The 16,948-nt window shown below is 44.2% G+C and overlaps 1 protein-coding gene across 10 annotated transcripts in view; it reads right to left on the reverse strand.

The window, feature by feature from the left end:
* Positions 1-16,219, reverse strand: part of Cep152 (centrosomal protein 152) — a 70,959-nt gene extending 54,740 nt beyond the window's left edge. For 7 of the 10 annotated variants that reach the window (XR_007977932.1, XM_052183478.1, XM_052183475.1 and 4 more), the window contains exons 1-9: positions 15,987-16,219; positions 12,207-12,300; positions 11,322-11,425; positions 11,036-11,108; positions 10,698-10,922; positions 9,458-9,623; positions 4,868-5,011; positions 3,743-3,882; positions 1,825-2,025 (exon numbers count right to left, since the gene is read on the reverse strand). Coding sequence is in view for 9 of the 10 variants with exons in the window: in XM_052183478.1 (XP_052039438.1) it covers positions 1,825-2,025; positions 3,743-3,882; positions 4,868-5,011; positions 9,458-9,623; positions 10,698-10,922; positions 11,036-11,108; positions 11,322-11,425; positions 12,207-12,293 (1,140 nt within the window). In the remaining variant the exon portion in view is untranslated. Of the gene's footprint in view, positions 1-1,824; positions 2,026-3,742; positions 3,883-4,867; positions 5,012-9,457; positions 9,624-10,697; positions 10,923-11,035; positions 11,109-11,321; positions 11,426-12,206; positions 12,301-15,986 lie in introns of those variants that run through there. The other 3 variants (XM_052183479.1, XM_052183472.1, XM_052183477.1) reach the window with 2 other exon arrangements.
* Positions 16,220-16,948: the final 729 nt, after the last annotated feature.

A 16,948-nucleotide genomic window follows, 5' to 3' on the forward strand; every position in this document is an offset into this window, starting at 1 on the left:
AGTAAAATAATAAACCGCACCCCCAACTCTAGTTGAGTCTCTACACAGCAGACTCTTCAGCTGGGCATACCTTTATCTCTTCCGACCCTAGAATCCCTCCATTATCTCCAAATTCACAATATTTTCTATGTAAAAGGAAAAAAATGTAAAAATTGAATAAACCACATAAATAAAATAAACCGGGGGTGATTTGGAAGAACGCTGGCCTGCCTGACCCCCGCCAAAGACGGGGCGTACACCAGCACCCTGTAACTGGATCATGGCTGTTCACGGCCACGGCCCCAGCACTCAAGAGCAAAGGCAGGAAGATCAGAAATCCAAAGTCACTGTTAGCTACACTGCAAGTTTGAGGGCAGCTTGTGCTACTTGAGACTGAGTCATAAATAAAATAAAATATAAAACATAAAAAGAAAAAAAACAGAATAAAATGTTACGCAAACAATTACTCTGCCATTATGGGTCTACTGAACCCAAGAAAAGGTAGAGGTGGCACAGAAGTCAAGAGATGGCAGCCGAATCAGAGTGAATCTTGGGAGGTTTGTTGCCCCCTCGCATCTTAGTTTCTTCCCTTTGTCTCTTGAGTTAAGTTAGTTCTTAAATTACATCAGGGAAAATTCATCCTGAAACTGTATTCCTTCAGCCTAGGGCTCTGGACACAAGGCAAGTAGCCTGCTACTTGATGCAAAGCCTTCAACACTGACTCCTTCTTAGACACAAATACAGGGGTCAACTGTGCAGTTGATCTGTATCGGACTGTCCTCCCTATTTTACACACTACACAGACCGAGTGTCCAGCCTGGGAAACATTTCACTTTTGGCAAATTTGAAAACACATACAATTACGTTAGGGAGGACACTCAAGATTAAATATGAAATTTACTTAATGTTATATTTCTTAGTTAGGGTCACTGTTGCTGTGTTGAAATACCATGACCAAAAGCAAGTTGAGAAGGAACGAGTTTATTTGGCTTACACTTCCACATCACTGTTCATCATCAAAGGAAGTCAGGACAGGAACTCTAGCAGGGAGGAACTTGAAGGCATAAGCTGATCCAGAGGCCACAGAGGGGTGCTACTTACTGGTTTGCTCCTCATGGCATGCTTATAGAACCCAGGGGTAACCCCACCCATAATAGGCTGGCCCCTCCTATATCAATCACTAATTTTAAAAATGCCCTGCAAGCCTGCCTACAGCCCACCTTAGGGAAGCACTGTTTCAATTGAGGCTCCCTATTCTCAGGTGACTCTAATTTATTGTGTCAAGTTGATATGAAAACTAGCCAGGACAAGTATATACATAATAAACTTAGTGCAAAGATCTTTCTTAAATAATTAGGACTACAACCTGTCCGCAAGAGTTCTACTGTGCAAATTTCTATGGTTAGCCATTAGAATACTGGATTCAAGATATCCAACCTCTATTCTCAAAAGAACCATTTCTCACTACTCCTTACTGAGAGCTGGAAACTCAGACACCTACAAAGGGTCAAGCTTCCAGATCAAGCTCAGGCTCTGGCCAGTGCCAGGGTGCCCATTCCTCCCAGTTGGCATTTACTCTATGACAATAAGGACAATATATTTTATATAAAATAAAAAATAAAGCCATCTAGCACTATAAAGTCTAAGAAGGTACCAGCAAGTCCTACAAGAAAAGTATCCAAAAACAGGGTGGGAGACAGACTCATGATTAAAATAATAATAAGCTTTTGTGGGGAGGGAGAGTGAAGGTTCAGTTATAATTTTATACCTATCATTACCAAAAAAAAAAATATATATATATCCAACTTTACTCAACTAACAGTTGCTCCTTAGGAATCACCTGACCTGTTCCTGAAGGGCCGTTATGGTAGCATCCAAATTCTTCTGTAAGGATGACACCTGCTCTTCGTACTTCTGCGTGAGGGCAGCGACAATGTTCTCATGATTCTCTCTGGCTCGCTGAAGAGACTCGGAGTGGTGGAGCGCCACCAGTTGCTGTTTCAAGCTTTCCATGGTGATCTCGGTTGTTCGGAGCTTCTTGGTGAGCTGGCAAACACACACAAGGCACACTGATGGCATCTGACCTCTACGCCTCCATCTTCTCCCAGCTGCCATTCTCAAGCCCACAGTGGCTGGGAGCAGCTACTCTCTGACAAGCACAGTCCCACGCTGAAGAGCGAGGTGGCCTGGGGCAGTGCTAGCCTGACAGTGTCTACCAAAGCTGGCTTCAAATGCCCAGGCTCAAGTGATCACCTTACCTTGCCTCAGTCCTCTTGAGTAGCTAGGAGTACAGGCACATGCCACCACATCCCAGCACTAAGAGTTCTGAAAACATAGCTGGTACTGTGGGTAAAATACCCACCCACAGATGGCTTCCTGGTGCCCCAAATCTGCAATTATGTAAGCTTTACAGCAAGAGAAAATTCAAGATGCACATGGGATTAAAGCTGCTAGCCATATAACCTTAAAATAAGGAGACTCTGAAGGGAACTATTTGGTTCAAGATCTTTATGCTCTCAGACTTGTCAATAACTGACTTCATACTCTTGAGCAGGCAACTGCCCTTCTAAGACCTGCATGGCACCTGTATAACATGGTAGGGCATAGTGCCTTTCCAACCAGAATTCCAATTAGATTTTTGTTTTATAAAACAAAAATGAGGGGGAAATTCAAAAGATTTTGAAATAGGGACAACCCTTGTTTGCCAATTTTATATATATATATTTGTTTTTTTTTTTTCAAGACAGGGTTTCTCTGTGTAGCCCTGGCTGTCCTGGAACTCACTCTGTAGACCAGGTTGGCCTCGAACTCAGAAATCCGCCTGCCTCTGCCTCCCAAGTGCTGGGATTTATAAAAGCGTGTGCCACCACCGCCCAGCTGCTTGCCAATTTTAAAATACACTATAAATACATCATGACAAATGTCACATAGGAACAGAAAAATACATAAGAAGAATACATATATACAAATTAATTTTAAGCAACATGCAGCATACACTAGCCACCAACCATAAGCCTAGATGGCAGAGCTACACACTTGAGACTAGCCCAGTGACACCTTCTAGGGACTCTGTCTGTCCCAGAGTGTTAGCAGTAAAAAGGGGGAAGCGGAGCTGGCTGGTCAAATGCAGTGGCTATGGAATGGGCACTCCAAGGAGAGGCGATCAAAACTAAGACAGGAGGGAAGAGATGACCTTGGACGGAACGTCACCTTGTCCCACAGTAAACCACATCCTGCAAAGCCTTTAAATAAAAGAATAACAAAATTAACACCATATTCTGGAAAGATTATTTGGATAACCATAAGAGAATTTGCAGAAAGGGTAAAGCTAGAGTAGTTGAGTCTTTAGCATGAAAGCATAAAACCCAAAAAGGGTGGAAATGCAGGAAATGTGGGCGTCAGAAGGAAAGAGCTGCCATCTCTTCCTGGCACCCACAGTTGATCCCACGTGAGAAACAGGACTTCAATGATACAATGTTCTTCTCAATTTGGTCTTAAACTAAATTTAACTTTTTAATTTGATTATTCAATCTGTGAATGTCTACGCTCCACATGTGCCATGCTCCACATCCATCATGTCATGTCCACAGTGACCACAAGAGGGCATGGGATGCCCTGGGACTGAAGTTACTGACTGTTACCAGCCGCGCTGTGGGTGCTGAGAATTGAACCCTGGTCCTCTGAAGAGCAGCTGGTGTTCTTAACCACTGAGCCTCAGCTCCAGCCCCAAACTGAAGTTTTGATGAATGAAGACAAAGCTCACCTTCTCCTCGCTGGCTCTGAAAGCTTCTATCTGGGCCTCCAGTGCTTTTATCTGTGCTTCGAGCTGCATCTCCCTTTCCTTGCCGTTCTGAAGGAGCGTCTGGGATTCCCGAAGGCTGAGGGCCAAGCCGTCCTTCTCATCTGGAGCATGAAAGATTTTACATAAATGCTGTCCCTGCTGTGAGATCATAATTGTCACAACCTCTATGAGATCTATATCTGAATGAAATTTAGTTCAGACAAATGAGTTTTAGTTGCTTTAGAAAAAAAGAAAAACCTAAAAAGTTATTTAAAAAATATTTGATGCCAAAAATAACTTAAAGAACCAGAGCCACCGCCTGTAAATCCTTATTGCAACCCTTCATGGCAAAGGATCCCCAACACCTCTGCCTCTGCTCACTTAAGAAGCTCCACAGATAGACTCTCGTGTCATAGCTGTACACACCAGTGATCCCAGTACTCAGAGGCTGAGGCAATATCACTGGGCCACACAGTAAGACCCTTACTCCCAAAACAAGGTACCTAGGACTAATCACACCTTCACATATTGAAAGGAACTCTTGAATTCCCCAGTTCTTGGTCCCTCCCAAATACTTCACCTGTTCATCCCTCCCAAAGATCTTGTGAACATTACAGAAAGAGCTTTTGCACCACTATCAATTCAATTTGAAATGAGCTGCCGTAATTATTCTACAAATGGACACTCAACACCAACTAAAGAATGAGCAGCCAGGACCTGACGTGCTTCCTCCGTGAGGTTACAGAGAAATGGCATGACGGTCCCTAACTCCGGCTGCATTACAAAGGAAACATGTCACTTCTAAGTGGACTACTTTATCAAGGTAATGACAACGTCCACAGCTGTTAGAGCGGAGAGCAGTCAGCACAGTGGACAGTGCCCACTCGCTCACTGATTCTAATACCTGGGAAGAGGAGGGAAATGGAAGAAAAGGAATAAAGAAAAATGTCTCCAAACACCAAGCACAGAAGTCCTGGGCTTGGGATCTGGTGGGGCCCATGTAAGGTCTCGGGGTCAAATGAGGGTATCGGAAATGAAAAGCACAGGAAGCTAAAACAGAATAAAGTGGGTTTTTAGACACCAGCCGCCCAGCTCTGGTCTCCTCACCTTGGACTATTAACAGCTGGTGGTTCAGATACCGAATCTGGCGTTCGCTGTCATTCAGCTTTTCAACTAAGCTGTCCAGTTGTCTCTCCTTTGCTTTGTTAAGAACCTGGAGTTGAATAATATGTATATTTTCTGCAGAGTCTGCTTTGGAATTAGAGACAATTTATTAGATTAAAAACATACTAAGATCTGTGATCAGCTAGGGTAGCGTATTTCAAGCTTTTTATACAACTTGGTAGAATATCATGAAACCGATTCAGTGGACTGTGACTAGCATCCTTTTGAATATGAAGACAGATTATCCAGAACGTATCAGAACATCGTGTAGCTCTGGTTCCATTTACATGGGAGTACTACTGCAGGACATGCTGCGTGCTTTACTGTGGGTCACCGCAAGGATAGCCAGACGGTTCCAGGTTAAAGCCTGACCCAAAAGGTTAAAGCCTGTCTAAATGTGGACAACTACCACGCAACTGGAACAGAGGAACACGCCATCGCCAAATGAGGGACGAAACAAGCCCGGAACCTGCTATCACACTACCGGAAAGGAACACTGCTAGACGTCCCTGTCAAAGGGTCTCTTTAGCAAAAGGTAAATACATTCTTTTATGTTTATATTGGCATAAAATGGCAATATTAATTAACCATATTAACTAATGAAACAATAAAAAGAAGAGCGAACTCTGATGCCTTCTTCAGAAACAAAGTCATTGTAGAGAACACTTAAATCAGAGGAGAAAGTCAGTGACGACATCAGGAGAGTGACACTTCAACTCCATAATAATACTCTGTATTTGGCTGATGCTTCTGTAAGCTTACATCAATAAATACATATAGAAAGTGTTTAAAAGCAACTTGTACTCTTTTCTAAATTTATATATATATATATATAGCCAGGCATGTAGTACATGCCTTTAATCCCAGCACTCAGGTAGAAGGCAAGTGTCTGTAAGTTCAAGGTCATCCTGGTTTACATAGCAAGTTCCAAACCAAGACTTTATACTGAGACCTGGTCTTTGAAAAGGAAAAGGGAAAAAAATCTGAACATTAAAAGCATTGCTCTGGGCTGGAGAGATGGCTCAGTGGTTAAGAGCACTGACTGCTCTTCCAGAGGTCCTGAGTTCAATTCCCAGCAACCACATGGTGGCTCACAACCATCTGTAATGGGATCTGATGCCCTCTTCTGGTGTGTCTGAAGACAGCTACAGTATATTCACGTACATGAAATAAATAAATTAAAAAAAAAAAAAAAAAAAAAAAGCATTGCTCTGCCTTACAGAAGGGGACACAAAAGGTCTCAAAGCTTCACTGCACCAAATTCACTCATTTTTTTTATTTTAAACTTTATTATTTAAAAAAAATTACACTGAAAAAGTCATATACTAAAACTAATCAGTCCCAAAGTCTTTACATTTCAATGAACTTCTTAACAGTATTCATTTCAAACAGAAGCTGTAGAACATTTGATTTTAGAGTTTACTACCAAATATATGTACTTGTCCACCATCAACAACAAAGAGTCGAGACCGTTAGGAACAGACAGGTGGTGGGTCCACGCCTGCCTGCCTTTCTTCCTTCCTTCCTTCCTTCCTTCCTTCCTTCCTTCCTTCCTTCCTTCCTTCCTTCGGGGCTCAGACTCATTACCTACAGCCAGTCTTTCCTCTTCCCCAACACTAGCCTTGCTTGGTCTCTCTTCATGTTTACATATTTGTTTACATATATCCTATATTGCACATATGCCATATATTACACTTATGCCTGGTTCCCATATGAAGGAAAACATGCATGCTTTTTTTATGAGGTTGTGTGCCCTTGACTGAACTCATTCTTTAACTGTTGTTGCTGGAAAATTGGGCGCTCAATTAACTTCTAAATGTCAACTTTAAAACGATGTATAATCAATAACCTTAGGAATAAATTAACTTGGTAAAATGCAGATTTTTAGGAACAGTAAGGAAAGACATAAAGCATGTGACTGCAGGGACCTGAAGAAGCAGATTGGGAGTGACCGCGTGCTGTCTGTCACCCCACTCCACCTTGGCCACCTGCTTCTTCTCCGTCCTCACTGCGCTTCTATAAGGAGAAGCCTCTTCCACAATAGATGTTGATGCTTCAAGGCAAAGGAGCTCTTGTACTCCCTACAGCCATCCTGCGGCCCAAACAAGCTCAAAGCAACACTGTGTCCAGACAGAGCAGTCCTGTGCCCTCTCTGGTCTCGCCCAGGTGTTCTACAGGATTTAGGACAGCTCCCCATCACTCTAGAGTCACACTGGCGCTTTGGCACTCCCAGTAACTCACCAGGAGCATAGTGATAAAAGCTTCTGTCTGAAAACACTAAGGATAGTCACTGGACAGCTTTTTTGTTTGTTTGTTTGTTTGTTTATTTTAAACTAACATTTCAGTGGCTCTTCTAGTGGCTTTAAGTGTTTTCCTTATGGACATATTTATACATACTCTACTTCAAAGAAAAAGGCGGGGGAGTATGGTGGTTTGAATAAGAATTGCCCCTAAACTCCGAAGGCTTAGACTCCAGGGAGGGGCACTAATTTAAAGGATTAGGAGGTGTGGAGGAATATATGTCACTGGGGGTGGGCTTAGAAGTTTCAAAAGTCTATGCCAAGCCCAGAGTGTGAGCATGTCTGCCTGTCTGTCTGCCTCTCTCTCTTTCTCTCTCTCTCTGTCTCTCTCCCTTTCCCTCTGTCTCTCTGCCTACAGAGCATGACGTAGTTCTCAGCTACTGCTCCAATACCCCCAAGGACACAGCCACGCTCCCCACCACGGGACCACCCCTCTGAAACTCTAAGCAAGGCCTAATTAAATGCTTTCTTTTACAAAGAGCTGCCTTGGTCATTATGCCTCATCATAGCAACCAAACGGTGACTGAGGACGGGGCAAGTCACACATAACTAAGCCTGAGACCCGCATCAATTCTGAGTAGCAAGTTTGTACAATCATCACACTAAAAAATGTAAAAAGTAAAAGAAAAATTAAGAAACTCATAGCTGACTTACTAATTACAGGGTTCAGAGTGAGAGGCCTAAGCCCGGGGAGGTGAGCATACTCATGTCCCAAAGCACACAGGACAGCACTGAGCTCAGTGACTGAGACACACAGGACACAGTGCAAAAGCTTCCCTCCGACATTCTGCTGTCGAATATTGATTGCTACATTAGGGAGCACACTGATTCCCAAAGAAGCAGCTCTGATTCACATCAGTTTTACTTTATCTCACGAACATAGCTCCCGCCAACATTTTCTCTTGAGGGGCTGGGAATGACAATGAGGGCTTTTACAAATGCCACACATGCCCCTACCATTGAGCAGCACTCACAGCTGCAACCCCGGGCTTTTCTGAGACAAAGTACAGCGTCTCACCAGACAATTCCAGCACCAGTCAACCCTGGCTGGCCTTGAGTGGTCTGTGCACTCAGGCTGACATTGAGTGCTCCCACTGTATGCTCACGCTGACCTTGAGTGCTCCCACTGTGTGCTCACGCTGACCTTGAATGCTCCCACTGTGTGCTCACGCTGACCTTGAGTGCTCCCACTGTGTGCTCACGCTGACCTTGAGTGCTCCCACTGTGTGCTCACGCTGACCTTGAATGCTCCCACTGTGTGCTCATGCTGACCTTGAGTGCTCCCACTGTGTGCTCACGCTGACCTTGAGTGTTCCCACTGTGTGCTCACGCTGACCTTGAGTGCTCCCACTGTGTGCTCACTCTGACCTTGAGTGCTCCCACTGTGTGCTCAGGCTGACCTTGAGTGTTCCCACTGTGTGCTCACGCTGACCTTGAGTGCTCCCACTGTGTGCTCACTCTGACCTTGAGTGCTCCCACTGTGTGCTCACTCTGACCTTGAGTGCTCCCACTGTGTGCTCACTCTGACCTTGAGTGCTCCCACTGTGTGCTCACGCTGACCTTGAGTGTTCCCACTGTGTGCTCAGGCTGACCTTGAGTGCTCCCACTGTGTACTCACGCTGACCTTGAGTGCTCCTACTATGTGTTCACATTGACCTTTAGTGCTCTCACTGTGTACTTGGGCTGACCCTGAGTGTTCCCACTGTGTGCTCACTCTGACCTTGAGTGCTCCCACTGTGTGCTCACTCTGACCTTGAGTGCTCCACTGTGTGCTCACGCTGACCTTAACTGGTGTCAGATCTTCCTGACCCTCCTCCTAAGAGCTAGGACTATAGGTGAACCACCACTTTAGAGCTCAATATAGTATTTTGAAATAAACATCCAAGAGCATATTAGTTTGTTCATAAATACCTTAGTATATACCTTTAAAAAGGAAATGGGCTTTTTGAAAGTTACTTTAAAAATATTAATTCTTAGTATACAACTAATTAATTGTATACAACTAACTAATAGCATGCCACTATTTATTAAATGTTCAAAATTCCCCAATTATCTTAACAAAAAAAATAATAATATAGCTGGGTGTAGCAACACACGACTCTAAAACTCGTAATTGGGAGGTTGGAGCAGGAGGATTGCCGTGAGTGTGAGGCCAGCCTATGCAACACAGCCAGGCCCTAGCTCAAAACAAAACAAGAATGGCCAAATGTATAAATATAAACACAACACCTACTTTCATTAGCTCCTAAAAATTGTTGTTGCAAGCCTTCAAAGGTGTCACTTCCTGCCCTCTCCAGGGCTGGCGAACCACTCTTCTGCACAGAAGCGTGGGGAGGTTTATATACAGCTTTATATGGCTCCAAAGCGCGACAGTTGGGTCCTTGAGATAAACCAAATTGCTATTAAAAGATGACAAATAAAATTAATAATTAAGATTTGGTCTTTTCTTCCAAAATAATTTTACTAGGCACTTCGCTCTACCTTCAAGTGCTGGGATTACACATGCACACCAGCACTCCGGGTCCTGAGATACTGGGGACGGATCCCAGAGCCCCACGGCTGCTAGGCAAGACTCCTACCAGCTGGTCTACATCCCTGCCCACAACCAACTTCTCTGAGACAATTTCTGTTCAAAACCAGTACACACTACATTGAACACTATGAATTGTTTCACAGTCCTTCAGAGCACACAGTGGAGTCAATTTCAAAAATAAAACTTAAGAATTGCAGTAAGTAATGTATCACAAATGATCAAGATAATGTTACCACCTTGGGAACATAAAACATGCACATGCTCAATAAATGAAAATATCTGATACCATCTTATGTATAATAAATTCTATTGTTTTTCAGTGAATAACATTCTCCAGAGATAAAGAGAAAATAACTACCTTTTAATGGACCAATAAATAATGATGATGATGATGATGATAATTAATAATAATAATGCCACTGATACAGAATAGCGATTAGGAAAATGAGGCACTGCTAGTCATTGGGAAATTCTAAGGCATACAGTCTCCTGGTGCCTTTTTAGACCACCCCACAGTCAGTGCACAGTTCTGACACCGTATAGTGCAGGACTGGGATCTGAGGTGCTAGGAAACTGGTGAACATGGAAATGAAGGGACTGTGATCTACATGAAATTGCTGCTACAAGAAACTGTATGCTTCTTGGGGAAGTAGGCCCACAGAAGCCAGAGCAACAGTAAATGAGGAGCAACTCTGGCAGAGCTAACCTCCAGTGTTCAAATAACTGCTTCCTCCATTTTACACACTAGGCTTGGCAGCGCAATTGCATTAAACTATAAAGGAAACCGAGCCTGGCTGATTAGCATGAACCTGAGCAAGTAGACTTGGAGAAACAGTTGAGAAATCATTTTTGCACTGCATCCATGAACTTCCTTAAACACAAAACAACATGCACATACACGCACACACACAAATTTTTCAAAGTCAGACTCTTACAATACCTGAAAATTGTCCCTCTGAGGATCTGAAAACGTAATGACGCTGGCTGCCTGCTTCTGACCACCGGTGTACGGCCTAAAGTCTTCAGGAAGGCGATACAAATCTGCCTGCTCCTGTTTACCTGGAGGGCTATAGCCACTTCCGCCTTCATCCCCATCTTCTCCAGGATGGTACCGAAGGTGCGGGTCTTCAGTTTTACTTCGATTTTCTTCCCAGCCATTGCCACACTGTTCTCCAAAATACAAGTCCAGTCCAGTCCCGTTTAGTCAGCAAGAGTATAAAACAAGGGGCCCAGGTCCTACCCAACCGCGTCAGCACTGAGGCCACAACGGACACTTACACTCACGCCGTGAGACTTGGGCAGTAGATCACGCTCAATCCACTTCCTTTCCAGATGCCCAGAAGGATGCAGTCTTGAGAAAAATCAATATTTTAGATCTATACTCTATCATATTTGGCCAGAAATAACACAAAGAAACCCAAGATTCTAATATTTGTTTTTCCCTAGACCTTAACCCAAGTGTTAGAAATCAATCTTAAGTTTAAGTTTGCATTATTATCAGCAGAGACTCAAAGGAAGGTCTATGGAGTGCAAGATACAAGAGGAAGTGGCTCCAGGTCCTTACTCTCCCGCTGTGCTGTCCACACTGCAGTCAGAATCCTGGCGCTCGGGAGACGAGAGCTCATCGTCCAGCATGTCGTGAGGGAGGTCTGTGAGAAGCTGCTGCAACTGAGTAAGGAGTCACGTCAACATCACACTGACTAAACGCACGACTCTGCCCAGGCTGCCCTGAGCCAATGAGTGATGTACACAAAAAGATCCCTTACGACTGCGCATGCGTTGTGTCCATAATTTCACTTGAGGAAAGGGGAACGCACGACGCCAGGATTAATGAGTAACAGCAGGCTCTACTTTTTCTACTAGGGTGTCTGGTTTATATGCGCACACATCACAACTGAAAAGCTTCTTTATGGAAGCACAGCCAACCGTAAATCACGGTACTCATCCAATAGTATCAGGTTCCACAGAGCAGAACTGCCTCTCAGGATCCCACTTCACCAGTAATCCGACCTCCAGGGAGTGACAATCTGCCCAGGTGGTGGGAACAGCAGCAGCACATATGTCCAGGGAGCCCTTATGCTCTGGTAAAGCACCCGAGAGCCTCCAGGGAGTGAAGGATTAGAGGCAATCGTCTAAGCCCTGGGATGGAATGCTATGGGATACTCTGCTCTTAGAGGATGCAAAGGCATACAATGAAACTAACCAAACATCTCTGTGCAGCTGCAGGACAATAGGACTGCTAGGAACTGGGAAGACGAACCCCCAGAACCCACATATCCATTTTCCAGCCCCAAGTCCGCTACTGTTTAAAAGTCCAGTATCGAACAGGTTATAAGTTTTGTTTGTTGAAGTTTAATGAATTAAAAATCCCTTCAAAATGACACAAGATGATATAATTATGATCACCTGCTGAACACCAGGCTAGGGAGCTTTTTTCCAAGGAACTTACCTCTTTTTCCCTTTCATAGTCTTCTTTGTCAAATTCTTCATCTTCATTTTGTGTCTGCAGTGCTACACTGCCAAACTCCAATGACATGGTGGTCCTGGGGAGAATTGGGACTCATGAAAATTCAGCCATATGACGGCAACTCATAGCACAAAAGAAATGCAGTCAACAAAACAGTAACCAGGGGCCCCAAGTGGCAAAAGGTATTTTCAACAAGATGTCTGCAATCAAAAACTGAAAACACTAACAAACTCGAAAGACACAAAAACCTTAAGAATAGCTCAAGTGAAGCCTCAAATGTATGCACAGGATACAGTAAGTGTCCTACAGAGTCTGCTCCATGCTCTGAATTCTACAAATACAAATTTCATGCATCCCAAAAGGGAACTCCCCAATCCCGAGCTAATGAATGTCACCAGAAACTGTTCACACACTAAAAAGCTTAGGGTTCCATGACTCCCTCTTCAGCAACCGGGGGCTAGCAAAATCCTCCAGGGCAGAAGAGACAACCATGACGGCGCCACTGTGAGGCTCTGAGTCTCACTGCTCCCATGGACACAGCCACTAACACTGGACAGGCTTCTGATTATTTAAATTATACACAGGGATGCTAAAGTCCCCAAAGTCCAAAAAAGCAAATGATTCTGACAGAAGGAGGAGAAGGAGGAGGGGAAGGAAGGGGAAGGAGGAGGAAGAGGAAGAAGAGGAGGAGGAGGAAGAAGAAGAAAAACAAGAAGAAGAACAAGGAGGAGGAGGAAGAGAAGGAGGAGGAGGAAGAGGAGGAAGAAGAACAACAACAAGGCAGAGGAGGAAGAAGAAGAAGGAGAAGGAAGAGAAGAAGAAAAACAAGAACAACAACAACAAAAGCAAGAACAAGAAGAAGAACAAGAAGGAGGAGGAGGAGTCTAGGCTCCGCACCTGGGAAATGTTCTTTTGTGTGTGGTCTGAGTCACAACTCATTTATCACAACTTCCAGGCTGTAAAATGTCATTCAACTGTGTCACATAAGAAGTATAAGGACCCCAGCAACAAATGCATCTTACCATAAAGCATATAATTCCCTTTTGTTAATAGCTGTGAACTACATCATAAACTTTATAACCATTAGCCCTGTACACACACACACGCACGCACTTTAGCAGATGCATGCCTGTAGTCCCATTTGTACACTAAGAAAAAGAAAACAATTATGAAACAACACCACTATTAAAATACTGACTGTTTTATAGCTGTTAAAATGTGAATAGAAGATGTGTACTCTTAACCAGACATGGCATGAAACACATGCACCCTCGCTGGGGAATGGAAGCTTTGTATTCCTCAATGCCTCCAGGAATTCTCCTGTACAGATGAATCATCAGATAAAGATGAGAATATGACAACCTGAGACCGCTGTCAGGTGAGGAGAAAACACTGCTCTCATATCTTGGGATTTAGTTCATAGCTCCAAACAGACCTCAGCCCTACAGTCTCATGATGGAAACGGACACACTTTAACCCGTCACCCTAAAGATGGGACCAAGCTGAGCCAAAGGCATCCATCCCTCAGAAGACACAAAGACCCTTCCAGGGACTGGAGTTGGCTCAGCGGTCAAGTGAGCTGTCTCTTCTGCAGAGGACCAAGATTCAATGCCCAGTGTCATGGCAGTTCACAACGTCTGTAACTTCAGTTCCAGGAGACAAAAGGCCCATGTCTGTCCTCCACAGGCACCAGACACACAAGTGGTGCACAAACAAACTTGCAGGCAAAAGACCCAGGCATACAAAGTAAAAATACATTTTTTAAAAACTGTTTCAAGCAAAACACAACAGTCATTAATCAAATAGTATATATCATGGAACACATTTACAAAGTCAGGAGATAAAATTACAAAATTGTAAAACTACCACTTACAAATCACTTAATTAAAAATTATCAGTAAACAAATTTTTCCAAGAAAATGACAACTTAAGAAGAGAAAATAGCATAAAAATCCATTTTAGAAAGAAATATAAATGTTCATTTAATATTATAAGAGTTTTAGCAAATCAGGCTCAGGAGAAGGCTCAGTGCAAGTAACCACGCATGTTTGAAGACCTGAGTTCAAATCTTCAGAACCCACATTAAGGCCAGACAAAGAGCCGTGGCATCTGTCAGGAAAGCTTCTACAAGAGGAGAGAGCACAGGTGAGAGGCTGTCTGGAGCATCATGGGCCAGCTAGCATGCAAACACTGGAACAGCAACAAATGCTGGTCTCAAACAAGGCAGACACCAAGCACCGACACCAGAGGCTGCCCTTGACTGCTACAACCTGTATACCCATATTCACACATACAAATATCCATACACACACACACACTGAGGTTAGGTCCATGAAGATTTCAGGAAGTGTAATTACTACTTTGAGTAGTAATGTACTATCTTCAACTACTATAGTGAAAGTAGTCACACGAAACACTGTTTTTTGTGGTTTAATAAATTGCTGGTAAAATATGAGCTGATAAACCATCACGAAAACAATCAACAGCAATGGACATTTGCCATAGTAAACGTATCTTGGTTAATATGGCAAAATGACGCCATTAGGAGGAACAATGACCTATTCTGTGCTTGACAGGAAAGCCGACCACTTAAAAAATAAACCAAGGTATCTACATGGACAGTGTACTTTCTAAAATACAGCTAGCTCCCTGGTTAATATTTTCATCCTAGCCAGGACACTTTTCCCAACCCCATTACAAGAATATAAAAAGCACATTTGTCTTCTCTTACACTCAGATCAGACAGACCTCTGACCCAGTTTGTCAATACCTGTCTGACAATACTTGTCAGTATTGTCCCTGGTAATTTTTTGTTATCCCCCTCTACCCCTCACATAAAGGGATAAATATTTACTTGCTTTGTGAGAAAACTTTAGTGTATATTTTCCTTTCCAAATATATTTATCATCATCATCATCAGTTATGAGTGTATATATCTATATTGGGTCACAGGCCTTAGGATCCTCTGGAGCTGGAGTCACATATAGTTGTGACCTATGCAATTTGGGTGCAAGAAATGAACGCACACCCTCTTGCAAGAGCAGTGACAAGCTCTTAACCGCTGAAACTACTATCTACGACCACTGCAGCAGATAGGATCTTTAGACAGATCTCTTTTATTTGTTTACGTTCCAAATTATTTGTTCATTTGTTCACATCCCAAAGGATGTAATATGGCTATAAGCAATTAAGAACTGATGATCCTCAACTCTGGCAGCTGTGCAATCTTAACTGCTTCCGTTTCTTTAGTAATGAAACGGTAAAAACAGAGTAGGTGTGGGAAACCTTAGGACTCCCGGATAAGGACTCCGCACTCCTCTGGATGCCTGCTACATCCAAAGTCCATTCCGGTCATTTCCAGAGCGCACGGTTCATTATCCTTTGCTTGTGGCTTCAAACTTCAGCCTTTATTTACATAAAAACAACCACGAATTGTGAAGCTACGAAGTGAGATTCAGCTTAAATCACACTTAAAATCATGACTACAAGATAGACTAAATGTAAGTGCCCTGGGAGTTAGAAAACTGATCGCACTAGCTTACAGAACTTCTCTTACAGAATGGAAACAGCCAGAACGCAACAGTCTTTTAGACACTTTCCAGGTCCTGTTCCGACTACAAAGCATACGGAGGGAGGGGGCAATGACAATCTCTTGAGCTCGGTAGTACCGATAGCAGCATGGAAAACCAAGGTGAGCAGAGGACAGTAACCCCAAAACACAGGAAGCCCCCTCGACTGGGTGTACTCAAGCAGCTCCCTTACCAAAGAGTTGGGCCCGGGGCCCAGGAACCAGGGGCGCGCACAGATCTGCCGGTGGGACGCCCAGGCTAAGGACCGAGCAGGGAGGCAGCACGCACCGCCCAGGTACAGGAGACTCGAAGGCAGGTCCCGATCCCGCAGCCGCCGGCCGGGCGGGGAGACTGCAGTCACCTCCAGCAACCCGCTATCCGGACTTGCAGCCCGCGAGCACCTTCCCGGTACACCCTAGCCCGCGAACCCCGCCACTCGACGAGCAGCCGCCTCCTCCAATCGCCGCCGCGGCTCGATGGGCCGGCCGGCTGGGCGGAGCTACGGGGCGGAAAACCCGCCTCCCACAAGGTCGGTTGAGAAGTCGCCCACGGTTGTGAGAGCGCGGCTGTTCGAAGAGGGCGCCAGTGGCGGCGGGAAGCTTCCCGGAGCCTCCATTGGGGAAGTCGTGAGCCAATCACAAAAGCCTCCTAGAGGACTACAGTTGCCTAGATACGGCGGAGTGTTTGCCCTCCCAGAGGTTAGCGAGGACATTCCTTTTTCCCCTTACACTTCTAGTTTTTTCCACTGGCTCTTTTTGCTCTCTGAAGTGCCACTGCCAGACCTGGTCGTGGTTAAATTTGGCATCATCTTCAGACTTAACTGGTTAAGATTTGTGTTTCTTTTACTGACAAAACTGAACGTGCTCCCAGGTGCCTCTTCCCTAAAACTCTAATTTCCTTGGATGTTCTTGAATGTTATCCTGTCGTTAAATCCGAGTATATCATTGAACTTGGAGATCGCAAACACATTGGATAAATCTCATTTTTGCTTTCCACTTTTTTGTTTGTTTGGTTGGTTGGTTTTTGGTTTTGAGACAGGGTTTCTCTGTGTAGCCCTGGCTGTCCTGGAACTCATTCTGTAGCCCAGGCTGGCCTCAAACTCAGAAATCCGCCTGCCTCTGCCTCCTAAATGCTGGGATTACAGGCGTGCGTGCG

This window comes from Apodemus sylvaticus, chromosome 5, assembly GCF_947179515.1.
Source record: "Apodemus sylvaticus chromosome 5, mApoSyl1.1, whole genome shotgun sequence".
Taxonomy (NCBI): Eukaryota; Metazoa; Chordata; class Mammalia; order Rodentia; family Muridae; genus Apodemus; species Apodemus sylvaticus.